Genomic DNA, 16850 nt, shown 5'->3' with positions numbered 1-16850 from the left:
TTATCAACAGTTTGCATCCACCTCTGAAATTTTTATCTAGGATAACAGAAATACTCATACCTTCAAATTTCTACTTAAAAAATAGGTCATTTCATCCTGTAGATTACTTTTTTCACTTAACAACACATAATAAATATCCTATGTCACTATCTCTTATTTCAGAGACACAGACTTCTCAAATCTTTCTGTTAATCAATTCAACTTCACTGATTTTCTCTATATAGGATCTCTTCAAAATTTTTATTTTGTGTTTCTTGATTTTAATAAAATTTTTTTCTGATATGAACTTTTTATCAATGATTCAGTGCTGTAAGCTACATGAATATATTTGATCCATTATTTTGGTATTGATTCATAGTAGTTATATATGACAGTAGGATTTATTTTTACATAAATTATTAATGCATGGAGTATTGTTTGCTCCAGTTAAGTCCCCAGTACTTACCCTTACCCTCCCCCTATTCCTTTTTCTCTACTGATCTTTCTATTTACTTACATTTTTATTTTAGAGAGAGAAAGAGAGAGAGAGAGAGAGAGAGAGAGAGAGAGAAAGAGAGAGAGAGAGAATTTTTTAAATATTTATTTTTTAGTTTTCGGTGGACACAACATCTTTATTTTATTTTTATGTGGTGCTGAGGATCAAACCCAGTGCCCCGCGCATGCCAGGCGAGCACATTACAGCTTAAGCCACATCCCCAGCCCTGCATTTTGTTTTTTACACTTAGTGTCTTCTGGATGTACATAATGGTGAGATTCACTGTAGTATAATCATATATATATTGGAAAATTAGATCTGATTCATTCCAATGTTTTTCCTGACCTAGTCTCTCTCCCCCCACCCCATCAAACCTCTTCTATTTCCCTGATCTTTGTTTTATTTTGATGGAATCCCCCTCAATTTCTTCTCTCCCTTCCTCACCTTCCCTAATTTTAGACTAGTTTCCATGTGTCAGAGAAAACATTCGACCTTGACTTTCTGAATCTATTTCATTTAGCATTGTAGTCTCCAGATCCATCCATTTACCAGCAAATGACAAAACTTCATTCTTTTTCAAGGATGAATAATACTCTGTTGTTTATGTATACCATACTTACTTTGTCCATTCATCTGTTGAAGGGCACCTATGTTCGTTCTAATCTGGCTATTGTGAATTTTGCTGTTTTAAATCTTGATGTGATTGCATCCTTATAGTATGCTGATTTGAGATATTTGGGATATATATCAAGGTATGGGATAGCTAGATCATATGATGGTTGTATTCCTAGGTTTTTGAGGAATCTCTATATTATTTCCAGAGTGGTTGTATAATTTACAATCCCACTGACAATGTATTACTATACCTTTCCCCCCACATCTTCACTTATCATTATTTGTATTCTTGAAAATTGCCATTCTGACTGGAGTGAAGTGAAATCTTGATGTGGTTTTGGTTTGTGTTTCCCTAATTGCTAGAGTGTTGATTATTTTTTTCATATATTTGTTGACCTTTCATATTTCTTCTTTTGAGAAATGTCTGTTTAGTTCTTTTGCCATTTACTTATTGGATTATTTGGCTATTTAGGCTTTAAGTTTTTTTTAGTTATTTATTCTCCATATTAATACTCTCATCTGAGAAGCAGGTGGCAAAGATCTTCCATTCTGTAAGCTTTTTCTTCACACTCTTAATTGTTTCCTTTGCTGTGCAGAAGCATTTGGTTTGATGGTGTCCCATATTGATTTTTTATTTTATTTCTTGTGCTTTGGGCGTCTTGTTAAGGAAATTGGCTCCTGTGTCCTATGTTGGAGTGTTGGGCCTACATTTTCTTCTAATGTTTGTAGTGTTTCAGGTCTTAATTCTTAAGTCTTTAATCCACTTTGAGTTGACTTTGTGCAGGGTGAGAGATAGAGATCCAGCTTCATTCTTCTACATAAGGATGTCTAGTTTTCCCATCACCATTTGTTAAAAAGACTACCTCTTCTCCAACATATGTTTTTGGTATCTTTGCAGTAACAGATAACTGTATTTATGTGGGTTTGTTTCTGTGTCTTCTTTTCCACTGGTCTTTGTGTCTCTTTTGGTGCCAGTACCATGCTGTTTTTGTTGCTATAGCTCTATAGTATAATTTGAAATCAGGTATTGATGATGATGCTCCAACATCACTCAGTTTGCTCAGTATTGCTTTGGCTATTCTGGGTCTCTTATTTTTCTGTATCAATTTTAGTGCTGCTTTTTCCAATTCTGTGAGGAATCTTTTGACATTTTGATGGGGATAGCATTGCATCTGTTCAATGCTTTTGGTATTATCATTTTTAAATGAAAGCCCATCTTAAATTTTTATTAATTTCAATTATTTTCATTTGTTATTATTAGAGAATATTTTTAAATATTGTAACTATACCATATATGATGAAATTTTTCATTTTAGTGCAATAAGAAGTTTTTAAAAAATTTTCCCCAGGTGTCACTTTGCATTTTTAAGAGCTTTTTCTTTATATAAGTAATCTAATTTGATTCATGTTCTACCACCTTAAAAATAAAAATAAAACAGACTTAAAGGAAACATAACTAAAAATGGACATCATTTGCTATCTTAGTAATCTAGGAACCTTTGGGGATATTTTAGTGCACTGAGCATGTTTTGAATTATTCTGATTATGAAACAAAATGTAACATGAGTTAAATCCTAACCGTAGAGCTTACAACAGAGAAGTGATGTTTTTTGTGACCCAATGAATCATCTTAAAATCCTCATAATGTTGTTTTGAGAATCCCTGGGAGAGGATATATGAAAGGCTTTAACATAATTTTGTACTCACCATCAAGATTTATTCTCCTGCATTCACTTTTGTCACCCGGAAAGACACACAGCAAGGGATAACATTCGTTGTAGGAGTAATGTTTGGGATCAGTATAATGTACTTTCTGTGAGGGATCTGTTTTTCTTAGTAAGCAGGTTGATGTGATAACTATGCTTGTGAACCTCCCTATTCCACTTTTACCCCAAAATTAAAAGTCAGACTTCAGCCAAAATATTTGACAAATTCTTGCAACCACTGTGCAGTTCAGATGAGAAGGCATAGTGAACACAGCCAGCTGAAAGGCCATCTGAATCCAACATCAGCACTTACCCTGATTTCCTCTTTCAGTGTACTTAAATGAAGCAGGGTTCAACTTTGTGAGAAAATGCATTCAAGCTGTGGAAGCAAGAGGTGAGTGTGGTCTTACAGGTACCCCATTACTGTTGTGTGCCCCAGGCCCACAAGGAAATTTCTCAGAGGAGAAAATGAAACTGCATTTTTAAACATTAACATGAGATTAATTTTAAGAATGATATACAAGTATAAGTTACATAAATACATAAATAGGTGTACTTTGAACTTCAGTTTACTAATATTGCACTACTTTTTTTGTATTTTTTCCTAATTAACTTCTTACTAATGGGCTATGTATGATTTATTGTAGTAAGCACCTCTTTAATTTTTTTCAAGCACTGGGGAGGTGAGATGTGTAAGGAGCTTGTCTTCACCCCTTTTCTGCCCTATTTTCTTTCCCTTAGTGATTGAAGTCAGTGCTTCCTTTTGGCACCCTTCTTCATACTGATCTTGACCTCTCTTGAAGCTCACTCCAGTTCGTTTCAGTTCCAGAAAAACTGTCTAAAACAAAAATCGTATTGGGCTGTGAAGTTCTGTAAACTTATGTTCACAGTTTTGGTGTAGCCACTTAGAAGTTTTGAGAGGTTAAGTAGGTTCCTTGAATTCTCTGAAAATGTTTCCTCTCCTTTAAAATGAAGATAGATATATACCATAGGGACTGGTCAACATGCAGGACTCCTTGACTCTGAAGAAGTGGAAGGTGAGGAATACTGGTCATCTCTCCCCATCACCGATGCTTTTTTTAATATTCAAATAATGGTGACTAAGCAGGTGTACTTTGCTACTTTGAAGAGCTTCAGAGACTTTCAAATCACTATTCAGTGTCAGCTCTGAGAAATACATGTCTGATGGATGTTTCCAGGATTAGTTTTCTAAGGTTAGACTGCAAAATTGAATAAGTAGCTTTCAAATGCTGTATAGGCATATGTCGGAGTTTTTAACATTCTGTACTTGGGAAGCTGTGTCTCAAATCATTTTCTTGTGATTTTCCTTCCCATTAGGCATCACCATTTTAGGACTCTACCGAATAGGAGGAGTGAATTCCAAAGTTCAAAAACTCATGAACACCACATTTTGTAAGTTTTGAATGAAACAAAAGCTCTTAATTAATTTTTTGTATTCTTATAGGCAACCCAAACTATAAGTGTCTTTGAAATATAAACGATTGTTTTTCTTTGAGTCTTTTCAAATACTTAAAATTGATGTTTCTAGTCATTTATTTTTCTTGTGAAGGGAGTGGCAGGAGCAGAGAGGGGACAGAGCTGGAGATTGAACCCAGAGTCTCACAGCTACTTAAGCACATGCTCTGCCACTGAGCTATACCCCAACTTCTGAACTGTTCTTAGTATTCACCTATAATTATATGAATAGTCAGAATTTCGGGGCATTTTTATAAAGTTGGGCTTTTTTTTTTCCCCAGGGTTCTTTATCTTGCAAGAGATACAGTAAGATGCATGGATTCTAGAATCAGGTTACCTGACTTGAAATTCCAGCTCAGCCACTTGAAATCTTTGTGACCTTAGGGAATTTGCTTAACTTCTCTTGCCTCCTCATTTATAAACTGGGGATAATAGGGCCTCTTAAGAGTTAGGAGAATTGAATATGTTAATCTATACAAAGCACTTAAAAACATGCTGGGTACCTATTAAGCACTCTGTCATGTTAATGGTTATTAATAATTTGATTGAGGGAACTCTTATTCACTAGATATTCTTGAGGTGTAGGCTCAGAATGAGCTTCCTTTAGTGATCCTAAAGTTAACTATCAGTGTCCTCAGAATGCCTCTCTCTTTACCTACGTATTCCAGCATCCACTTTTATGATGGTGCAAGTAATATTTTGAATTGTAGAGGTTAAACATCTTGTTTTTGTTCTTTCCAGCTCCAAAGTCCCCTCCTGACATCGACATTGATATTGAGCTGTGGGACAATAAGACCATAACGAGTGGGCTGAAAAACTACCTCAGGTGAGGGGGTTGAACTTCTGGCACTCCGGGTGCTGCTCTCACTTCCTTTTGAGGGCAGCAACCACATGACCTTAAGGGGACTGTTCACCAGCTCCACTACTTAGCACAAGGTCTTCCCTTAAGGTAAAACTGCACAAGACCCGAACACCTGCAGCCAGCATTCTGGAACTGGCATTTGCCTGTTGCAGTAGTGATACCAGTGAGTTAGATTTTTTTGTTTCAGATTGAGTTTGTATGTGGGGTTTTCACAAATTTTTTAAGCAAATTGATATTTTTTTTACAAAAACTATTACTCACATAACAGATTGGTTTTTTTCATAAAGTTAGTTCTCATGAAGTGGAAGTTTTCTCTCCCTACCTCCCCTTTTAATACAACTGTGGTAAGAAGCACTAAGAGTCATTCATGTTTTTGAGGTCTGCATTTTAGGGCTGCCTGGAATCCCTCTACTAAGACCTTGCCATACTACCTAATCACCCACTTTTTATATTTTATTTATTAATTTTTAGTTAACAAAATATAATCAATCATTAAAAATTTCTGGGGTGGGGGCAGCAGTGGGGACAAAAGGCACTGCCATTCTAAACACACTTTGCGTCTCTGTTATAGGTGCCTTGCAGAACCACTGATGACTTACAAGTTGCACAAAGATTTTATTGTTGCTGTTAGTAAGTACACTTGCATCTGATGCATATGAATGATGTAGTTCTATGCTGTATTACTTAGACATATAGATTTAAATCCCCTAATTGACTTCTTTTTTTATCCCCAAATCACTGACGTCAAAGAAAGAAAGAAAGTGATAGGGAGAGAGGAGAGATGGGAAAAGGAGGGAACTGTGAAATGAAATTGACCAAATTATGCTATGTACATGTATGAGTATGCCACAGTGAATTCCACCATTATGTACATCTAAGAAGCAACAATTAAAAAAACAATAAATAAATAGAGGGAAGACCGGTAGAGTATAGGAAGAGGAATATAGGGAGAGAGGAAGGAAGAGAAAGTGAAAGGTCCAGGGATCGAAATAAAGCAAATTATATTCCATGAATGATTATGTCAAAACGAGGTCCACTGTTACCTATAATTATAATGCACCAATAAAACTATTAAAGTTGTCAAATGATATGTAATAGCTTATAGTATGATTTATAAGCCAAAAAGAATTGCAGAATGAACTCAGTATTTTGTCACTAAGATCTCATTGGGATGACAGTCTGGTATGATTAGAAAAGGCCACGAAAAATCCTGATTTCATTTTACTTGAGTGACCAATGGCAACTTCTTGTGAGGGCAACTTTATAGTTAAATAATAGAAACTGCAAATGTGTACAGACAGTTATGCCACTAAAAAACGCTTCTGTGCTATATTCCTAAATTTGGAAAGAAGCGTCCAATATTTGGGGCCAGCCACAGTACTCACACCAACCCATTTCTCTGGCATTATGTGTATTTGTGGTGATCACATACTTTTCATATTTTCTTAGATCTTGACTATGACAATATTATATGAATAGGTAGATTTTAAAAATGAATAGTTAGATTGAAAAATTTGGAGGCATAGGGGTGGGAAGAGAGTTACAAACTGGTATCCCAAGTAGTAGAATGTGCTTTCCATCCACTGAGACTGAAGTGCAGATTGCCATCTGAGCCCATCACTACATGTAACAGTTCTAAGTTGACATTCTATTGTTAGATTCTATGAGTCATGACTGTATTTAAGAGTATTTTTCATAGTCCAAGAAAGAAATCAGTTGCATTAGTTTTCTGCCACATATTAATGTCACAGAAGATGTTGTCTGCTGATGCAGGCGTCAGATAAAGTTGAGCAACTTGGGTTTTCAGTTAAGCATTCATGACCAGCACCATAACCTTTAAACACCTGTGCTGCTTAGCTTTCTTCTGAAAGCTCTCCATGCTGCATTTCCTCCAAAGGAACCCATGTTTTTAAGATAAACTGGACCTGAAAAAAATATAGAACCCCAACCCCTCATGTTATTGACAAGTAAATCAGGATCTAGAGTGGGCAGGTGACTTGTCCAAGGATGCTAGTAAATTTATGGCAAAACACGGACTTCCAGCTAGTTGTCTATGGTTTTTGTTTGTTTGGGGTTTTTGTTTTATTGTCCTTTCTGACTCTTAACATAGAACCCTTTTATACAAAGAGATTTTGTTTCACAACAAGTAGCATTTGAGCCAGTTGGCTAAAATTTGGCTAAAGTGGTTAAAATTAACTGGTTGTGTGGATACAAACTTTTGGTCACGAGTTTTTGTCTACTTGCTTCTGTGGCAATGGTGATCATATATTCAGTACTATGATGTTTAAAATATATCCCAGGAACTGTTAAGTCGGGAAGTAACATTTTTCTTCTCACTCTTTCTGAAGGTTCTCTCCTCTCTAATCTTTGTTGTACCTCTGTCTCCCTTTCCATTCATATTTTCTTATGGTACATTTGGTCACCTAGCCTTGGAGTGACTCACCTTTATACATGATCTGCCTTTCCATGTACCTTTCCTCACCCGGTATCTAAATAGCTGTACCCAGAGTCATCTGGGCCTCTGTTTATATAATAATATCTTAGAAAAGGCACTCTTTTTGTCTTTGAATCTATAAACTTAGGAGAGGAATCTCGGCTTTCTTTGTTTGCCTGAGGTTTGATCTCTAGGAGGTTTCTATGTGGTAGTGTTTCAGGCACCATCGTACACAATTGGTCTGTACTAATTGCTATAATTCACATTTGTAAAGGTTGTATTTGCCCTTGGTTGCCAAACCCAAGCAGGTGATGAGTTATAATTGTACAGAAGCATGTAGTTCAGTGACTAAAGCATGTAGTTCAGTGACTAAGAGCACATGTGTAGAATCCGTAGAACTGAATTTGTTCAGCTACTTCCTGACTTCATGACCAGGAACAAGTTACTCCTCTTCTCTAAGCCTTAGGGAGTAATGATAATAGAACTATATGAACAAATGCTTGTAAGGCATGAGAGGTGGGAGTATCAATAATGTTAAATTACCAATATTTATGTACAGATTTGAATGCAATTAAAACTTGAGCATTTGCAACCTTTTTTACATCATAGAATCAGATGACCAGAACTACAGGGTGGAGGCTGTACATGCACTGGTGCACAAATTGCCGGAGAAGAACAGAGAGATGCTGGACATCTTAATAAAGCACCTGGTCAAGTAATTCTCCAACTTATATTGTTTATTTAACTACTTTTTCAAAGTTAAACTTGTTTATGACTTTATAAGATATATGGTAGTACAGTATCATTACCATTATAATCAGTCCATTGACATGTATGTATGTGTATACTTTTATGTTTCTAATATGCAAATGAGTATGTTCTTTGCAACTGTTAAGCTAAGGATAAAATACTTATGTATCAACTTCAAAATGTGTGAAGGAGTATGTAGGTTTTTGCCTAGTTCTTTTAAGTGTATGGTAACCATGATTTTGAAGACCAGTGCTATTACTAATGTAATATGACTGCATTACTAAAGTTAGCAAAGTTCCTAGGTCAAATATTAGATTTCTTCTCTGGATTCAGTGTCTCTTGTTCTCTGAAAACTTTTCTGATTTGGCTGTTAGTTCATCAATTCTTTGTCAATAGGAGATAGATAACCAGTTTAATAAATATTATTTTTAGTCAGAGGTTTCCAGAGAAACAAGAGGAAATAGGAAGGAAAATGGGAGGGAAAGCAAAATTGAGAGAGAGCAATTGATTTTAAGGGATTGGCTTATGCAATTGTGGAAACTGGAAGTTTGAAATCTGTAGATCTGGCTAGCAGGCTAGAGCTTCAGAGAAGAGTTAAAATTTCAGCTCAGTAGCAGAAAGATCCATAGCATAGAGAGAAGGGAATAGGAGAGGGAGGAGTGGAGGGAAAGGGGACTGACTTATAGCAAATTATATTCTATGCTTTCATATTACATCAGAATGAATCCTAATGTTACATATAAATAAAAACCAATAAAAATTAAAAGTAGAAATTTATAGCTCAAATAAAGAGGCTGTAGGAGACAGAATTCCTTTCTTCTCTGGGAATTCTTTTTTTTTTTTCCTCCTGAGACCTTCAGCTGATTCAAAGAGGCCCACCAACCTTATGGACAATAGTCTGTTCTGTTTAAATATAGCCATTTAAATGTTAATCTCATCTAAAAGTGCTTTTTTCAGAAACATCTGGGTTGATTTTTGATCAAACATCTGGGTATCATGGTCAAATTAATCATTAGGTCTATCTACCTTTCTGGAGTTGAAAGATAGACATATACAACACACATTCAATAACAAAGAAGTTTTTTTTTACTATGCTTATGGAAACAAAAGTCTAAATTCAGTTTTAAACTTACTGAAAAATTACCTTAACAGCACCATTGACCATTTAGTAAGGATAGTTTTCATCTAAATGAATACCAAAAAAAAAAAAAAAAAAAAAATCATCAAAAAAATTCTCTCCTGCTTACCACAAGGATTTCCCTAATTTATGCTCATTTTAGCCATGCACGTTTGAAATAATATTGCATAAACATATTAATAATTCTTATCTAACTTTCAGGCTTTGAGATGTGAACTCTCCCCGTACACATTACCACAACTTGAAATAAAAAGGAAATTCACTAGAAACAGCATCATTAAAAGTTTATCATTAACTATTGACCCACAGCAGCACTTCTCTTAACTAATGAGCAAAGGACTCACTATCCTTGAGTTCTTCATGAAATTCAGCCACACTATTTTATTATGCATTATCTTCCCTGTATTTAAGGTAATTTTCTAGCAAGCCTTTTAAAATGTGCTTTTAAAAGCTACATGAATGTCACATAAAATGTTTTTGCTTAGTTAGGCAGAATGTTAGATTAATTTAAGCTTTATCCATAATTTGTCTATGTGTGGTTTTTATCCTGGGAGTAGCAGGAAAGAGTATTTGCCCATAAAACAGTGTTTGGAAATTGTCCATCCTTCACCACCATTCCTGGGTCTTTCCTGAACTTACAATAGGTCAAATTCAAATGTATAAGATCCTGGGTTTGCTCCCCAACACCATGCATGTGTGCACACGTGCACACTTGTAATCCCAACTTCTCAGCAGGCCAAGGCTAGAGTTTGAGACTAGCCTGGGTAACTTAGCAAGATCTTGTCTGAAAATCAAATTTAAAAGCTTGCAGGGATGGTTTCTCAGTGGTAGAACACTTTCTTGGTGTGCACAAATGGATTCTACCCATTACTTCTGAAGAGTGGAGGAAAAGGATCTAAAAGGTTAAGTCCCACTGAGTGAGCAGCCCTTGTGGGATGTGTCTCCAGATCTGTGCTGACTTGCTGTGGAAACTGCAAATAAGCAACAGAACCCTTGGTAGCTGAAAACCTCCCATGGCTGAAAACAAAACAATAACAAATAAACCAGGGAACTAAGTTGAGATTTTAAAGATTAAAGCACCAATTCCAAATCCTCATTAATTAGATTTGAGAAATAGCATAAATTATTACTTCTTTTTTAAAAATCCCTTGTGTGTAAGGTGCGGGAGGTGGTCTTTAAAACAAAGGCTATAGTGTCATTTCTACACTGATTTTTAACATTTAAAAATATCATCACTTAAATTTTTTTAATATCATGTTTGAAGGGAAATTATTTATTGAGACATATAACAAAAAAATAGTTGTGGAATTTCTTTTGAATGCAAAATAAAAGTGAAAATAGATACCTCCTAAATGAAAACCTTTGAATTTTATACATATATATTTGCTAGTGGTATTAAATGTATAGCTCTCTTTAAGATGTTTTTACTCCCAATAGTCAGGTAACCAAAAATTTTTACCTCTCTGCAAATCTAAAACAAAACACATCTCCTTTTTGGAACGACTTCTAAAGCACATGATTTGCTTTGTGTATTTGGGTGCTCTATTATTATGTACAAATATGTTTATAATTGTTATATATTCCTGTTGTATTGACCTTTTTTTCATTATATTTTATCTTTATTGTTAATCATATTTCTTGTTTTAGAATCTATTTTGTATGACAATAGTGTAGCCACTCTTACTTGCTTATGATTGTTGTTCACTTAATATCGTTAATCCTTTTTTTTTCAGGCTGTCCACTGTAGAATGCCTACAGTTGGACCTCATTTTTTTAATCTGGGATGATTAGTTTATGTCCTTTGATTGTATTGTTTAATCCATTCACATTTAATGTTGTTGTTGTTGTTATTGTTATTGATTATGATGGCACAGTTTGACCTATGTCTGAGGTTTTTTCTTTTCTCTATAGATTGTGTTTTTTGTTACTCTGTTTCATGTTTACTGCTTTATTTTCCTAGTGGATATTCTAGTGCTTAACATATACAGTGCTTAACATATACTGCAGACTTATATTAATTCCAGTGAGATGTAGAAAAATTATTCCTATATAATTCAATTTCCTCTTTCTCCTTTTTGTGATTTTGTGCACATGTTATATCTACATACCCTAACAAATCCAACAATTCATTGTGATAATCACTACTTTATGTAATCTATTGCCTTATAAAGGAGCTGAGGGAAGAAAGAAGAACAAGTATACATTTATAGAGTTTAATATGACATTCTTATTTACTGTTTCTTCTTTTTTACTTCTTCCCGTGGATCTGAGTTACCCCCTGTGTTATTTTTAGTCCTATACAGCCTCACTCTTACCCACCTCCTTTGTGCATTTATTGTCATTTCATGACATCTCTAAATGTTGTAGTCCAGTAGTACAGGTGTTTGTAGCTATTAAGTAACCCAGGAGAAGGAATGTTCAATGAAGAGAAAATTGGTCATCAAAATGCTCCTTCTTGTATGTAGCGTATTCATCAACTCTGCTCTTCAAAATACATCAAGGTTTTAAGTTTTCCAAATTTACTCCTGAGCCTAATATTAATGTTCTTCCATTTTATTTGCATTATGCAACTATGATGTTTTGGTAAATATGCCAAAAGTCAATTTTATATTAAGGGAGAATAGTCTATTGAGATCCTATTTCAGTTAAATTCATTATTTTATTTGATACTCTCAGCAGCCCTAATAAGAATTGGTATATGTAACTTAAAGGTGAGAAAAACAAAGCCAAGAGATATTTAATAACTTGGCCAAACGTGACTCAGCTTCTAAGAAATGGAGCCAAACTTTGAATCCAGACAGGCTCTGTGTTTACATACTGCTTTCCATAGTAGGTTGCCTAATGCATATCTAGAAATTAATATGTAATAGTCTGTTATAGAAAAAAGGAAACCTGGATTGAAATTCTTTCTTTTAACTTAAAGCCCTTTTAGCTAGTGCTTTTTGTGGGGTGGGGGGAGGTAAGAGGGGTACTAGGGATTGAACTCAGGGGCACTTGACCACTGAGCCACATTCCAAGCCCTATTTTTTTTTTAAACAGAGAGTGAGAGAGAGAGTGATAGAGAGAGAATTTTTTTTTAATATTTATTTTTTAGTTTTCGGCGGACACAACATCTTTGTTTGTATGTGGTGCTGAGGATCGAACCCAGGCCGCACGCATGCCAGGCGAGCATGCTACCGCTTGAGCCACATCCCCAGCCCCAAGCCCTATTTTGTATTTTATTTAGAGATAGGGTCTCACTGAGTTGCTTAGCACCTTTTGCTGAGGCTGGCTTTGAACTCCTGAGACTCCTGCCTCAGTCTCCCAAGTTTCTGGGATTGCAGGCATGTGCCACTGAGCCCTGCTTAGCTAGTGCTTTCTTGGGCTCTAGGGGAAAAATTAGTCAACGTGATGGAAGTCAAGTCTTTCAGTCTTGTGTCTGGAGTTACATGGATGATCCAAAAGCCTATAGTTTCCATAAAATGTTACTTTTGGTCATGGAACACAGTTGGTTATCATACATCAACTTGAAATTGTGTTTTATTCTTCCCTAAAGCTTTACATTTCAACATCCTGGCTGGAATAAGAAGAAAAAACAGTGGTTATACTAAAAGATTAGTCAAATCTCAATGAGGTTCCCTCTTAAGAATGTATACAAATTCCAGAGTAAATTATTGAACTATTCAAAGTCATTTTTGATAGTCGCTGGAGTTTCTTATCTCCAGTCAGTGATATTTTAGATTTTTCATTTTATTTTTAAGCCAGAAATGATGCTGCCACATCTGCTGATCTCACTCTTTCCCTCAAATAGTACCTGACACTAGGGAGGCATTTGAGGCAATCAGGAAAGTTTTAGATGGAAGAGAAGAAAAAGGAAGAGGGAACAAATCCATGTATTATCCAGTGATATATCTGGGAAGCTCAAGGAAACCCTTGGCTTGCAATCAGACGATATGAATTGAAACAATAACTCTTCCCAATTGACGTTATGTCCTGTATATCATTTGTAGTTTAAGAGTGTGTGAGGTTTTTTCCTCTGTCTAGTAAGGATACAGACTGTGATGATTAATGCAATAATGTATGTGAAGAAGCCTGAAATAGGTTCTCAATAATATTCTTGAGTCCAAATGCAATGGCAGCTAACCTATTCTTAACCATATGTTCTAAAAGAAATAGAATATAATAGAAAATCCCACAAAGAAGATCTTTCTGTGGTAATTTTACTCAATTTAGGAGATCAATATTTCTTTCTCTTGAATAGATTACCTTTTGTAATTATTAATTAGTTTTATTTGGGCTAATGTTAAGGTTTTACATATTCTAAAGATTTTTTTAATTGACACATAGTAATTATACATCTTTATGGTGTAGTGTGACAATTCAATGTATATAATCTATACTGATCAAATCATGGCAATTATAGCCTTTCCATCTCCTTATACATTTTATCATTTCTTTGTGTTAGGAATCTTAATGGGGAGAGGGAATAGAGGGAGGTGGAATAAGGGGTACCAGAATACAGTTAGGAAGAATAAATTCTAATGTTCTACAGCAAAATAATGTGACTACAGTTTGCAATAATTTATTACATATTTTAGAAGGATCTTTTTACACCTCTTTTTAGCCTATTATTTTCTCATACCAACTGAGACTGGGAATATTAGCCCACAATGACTTACAGGTTTTACAATTTTTGTCATAAGCTTAATAGAATATTTTCTAATTATTAAACATTTAACTTAAGATGTTTTTGTTCTTAATTTGCAGAGTATCACTACACAGCCAACAAAATCTCATGACTGTCTCAAATCTTGGCGTCATATTTGGCCCAACACTGATGAGAGCCCAGGAGGAAACTGTAGCTGCCATGATGAATATAAAATTTCAGAATATAGTGGTTGAAATTCTGATAGAGCACTATGAAAAGGTAGGCTGGATTTTTCTGTGCAAGTAGAAAGTTATATTTTGTGCTTTTAAAACAGATTTGGCATTTGTATTGTCTGTAAGTTTTACATTGGGGTTTGAGAGTTCTATAAATTGCCCATCTTATCAGTGTTGTAGAAATCGCTTTTTCACAAGGACTTCAATTTTTTGTTGTTGTCGTTCAGTAGTTTACTGCTTCTTCACATCGTTCAGGGGCTTGTTTCCTTTTCTCCTACATCATTTACTTTCTGATGTTGTCTTAGCATTTGTGTAGTCAGTTTCTTACTTATATTCAGAAGTGCCTTACAATCACTTTGTGGCTAAGTCTCTTTTAACCTTCACTCTCAATCCTGTTGGAATGATCCTCCTAATTACATGGTAAAGTTAGTATTCTGTTTTTTCTCTTGTTAGGAATACTTGAAGTCCTCTATTTCTAACCTCTGAGGACCATTTCCTTAAAAAGTGAGGTCTTGGAGTAACTATGAAAACAAACTAAAAGCCTTGTGAGAGAGAATGACCACATCCCTCTACTTCCCAGGATCCCTTCCTGGACCCACAGAAGAATGAATGTCCTGAACCAAGTGTAATGGCACACGCCTGTAATCCCAGCTATTTAGGAGGCAAGGAGAGTACAAATTTGAGGCCAGCCTTGGCCACTAAGTGAGCTCCTGTCTCAAAATTAAAAAAAAAAAAAAAAAATTTAAATGGCTAGGGCTAGGTATGCTCAATGATAGAGCTTCCCTGGGTAAACGTCCCAGTATCAAAAACAAGAGTCCTTAGTAACTTACGTTGCAAACTCTCTCGCAATCCAAGAGTACACAGCTGTTTCCAGTGGCTGTGCTCACTCCTCTGTGCAGCTGGTCACATTCCTTGACAGTGCAGAGCCAACAGGCTGACATCACCTTGTCCTGGAAGCAAGAAGCCATCTGTTGGAGAAATGACACAGATTGAGCATCTTTTACTCAAGACATGTTCTTCCAAGATAAAGGTGGAAAGAGAATATGACTGTAAAAAGAATTGGTATGTCTCGATATAGGTATTTATTCATATTTGTAAAGTCTTTAAAGCTTTTGGAAGATCCTCTGAATGTCACTGTTGGGATATGAACCAGAATAAAAAGGGAAACCTAAAGAAGAAACATTACTTGCTAAAGGGATAGGAAGTTATCATTCCTCCAGGACACTCATATTTTTGGTCTCAAGCATCTCTTGTAATTCTAAGATGATTAAGTAGCTCTGAAAGCTTGTTTGATGATGCACATGGCAATTTCACCCTTTTTTGACCTCAGTTCATTTTTCTTCTATGTAGATTTTTCATACTTCCCCAGACCCAAGCATTCCTCTTCCTCAGCCTCAGTCTCGTTCTGGATCCCGAAGGACTCGAGCAATATGCCTCTCCACGGGCTCCCGGAAGCCTAGAGGGAGGTATACACCATGCCTGGCAGAACCTGATAGTAAGTGTGCCTGGTTTTAGGGAGCTTCTTTGTTCATTGTCTAGTTCATCCTGACCTCACACTTCATTGGTAATTAGGTAAAAAGAGAAAAATCTTCTCTCTCACACTCTTCCCCCAATACCCCCTCTTCTAGCATTGATACACTGTCAGCAGAGTTATAAGGTTCCCTGGATAAGCAAATTCATTACTGCTTCAAAAGAAAAGAATAGTTTGCTTAATGCTTTTTTTTTTTTCTGTAGCTGTGATTAAGTACATTGGGTGCTACTTTGTAGCAGGTTTTGTTCTTTTGTCTAAATAGTAGATAAGAAAGCAAGAGAGTTGGACTGACACAGTCATTTTCTTTCTTTCCTTCACATTATGTTCTTAGAATATCATCTCTTGGGTGTCAAAGTGTCTGATAGAGAAGAAATAAAAAGAATATCAACACCACATATCATCACTAACTTCTTATTTGGGGCAGTGTCCCAAGGTAATATGAATGGCAGCCTGAGTCCATGGCATACATTAAATGTGATCTTTCTCATTTTATTTCATACCCGCAAAGCCTCCAATTTTTTCCTACTGCCAATATGTAATAGAATAGAGTCTAGTAATTTTTAATTCAGAAGTATTTAAATGCTTTATTATGGTTTCTCTGATTTTTTTGTTATACTTTCCTTTAGGAACATTAAAAAACAAAAGTATTTAAGCAGCGAGTTTCTTATGTTGCTATACTTTAGCAAGAAAAAGGAAATATCCTTTCTTTGAAAATTGTGAGCAATTTGTAATTTCCTGACAACATTTAATGGTGCCTTTAGAAGGCAGAAATATGTCTTTAATATACTCCCTTCTATTGTTTTTTTTTTTTTTTTGTAATATCATGAAGGAATCTTATTTCTCTTACTTCTGGGTCCTATTTCAATGGCAAATTTTGTCTGAATTCAAGTCAGTTCACTTATCTTCAAGAAGTAAAGTTATTCAATATGGGCAGTTGGTTCATAGGTACGTGCAGAATCTTTCTACAAGAGTTTTGAAACATGCATTCACCAATTTCAAATGC

General features: G+C 35.4%; 1 protein-coding gene across 5 annotated transcripts in view; it reads left to right on the top strand.

The window, feature by feature from the left end:
• ARHGAP42 (Rho GTPase activating protein 42) overlaps window positions 1-16850 on the top strand; it is a 264319-nt gene that overhangs the window by 229449 nt on the left and 18020 nt on the right. For 3 of the 5 annotated variants that reach the window (XM_081281041.1, XM_081281039.1, XM_081281040.1), the window contains exons 13-19: window positions 3128-3190; window positions 4135-4209; window positions 5014-5098; window positions 5706-5764; window positions 8178-8283; window positions 14203-14362; window positions 15667-15811. In XM_081281041.1, coding sequence (XP_081137167.1) covers window positions 3128-3190; window positions 4135-4209; window positions 5014-5098; window positions 5706-5764; window positions 8178-8283; window positions 14203-14362; window positions 15667-15811 — 693 coding nt within the window. Of the gene's footprint in view, window positions 1-3127; window positions 3191-3537; window positions 3834-4134; window positions 4210-5013; window positions 5099-5705; window positions 5765-8177; window positions 8284-14202; window positions 14363-15666; window positions 15812-16850 lie in introns of those variants that run through there. The other 2 variants (XR_014020505.1, XM_081281042.1) reach the window with 2 other exon arrangements.

Source organism: Spermophilus citellus (assembly GCF_964194105.1).
Source record: "Spermophilus citellus genome assembly, chromosome: 2".
Taxonomy (NCBI): domain Eukaryota; kingdom Metazoa; phylum Chordata; class Mammalia; order Rodentia; family Sciuridae; genus Spermophilus; species Spermophilus citellus.
Note: the sequence above shows the minus strand (reverse complement) of the source record. Positions and strands in the feature narration are given on the sequence as shown.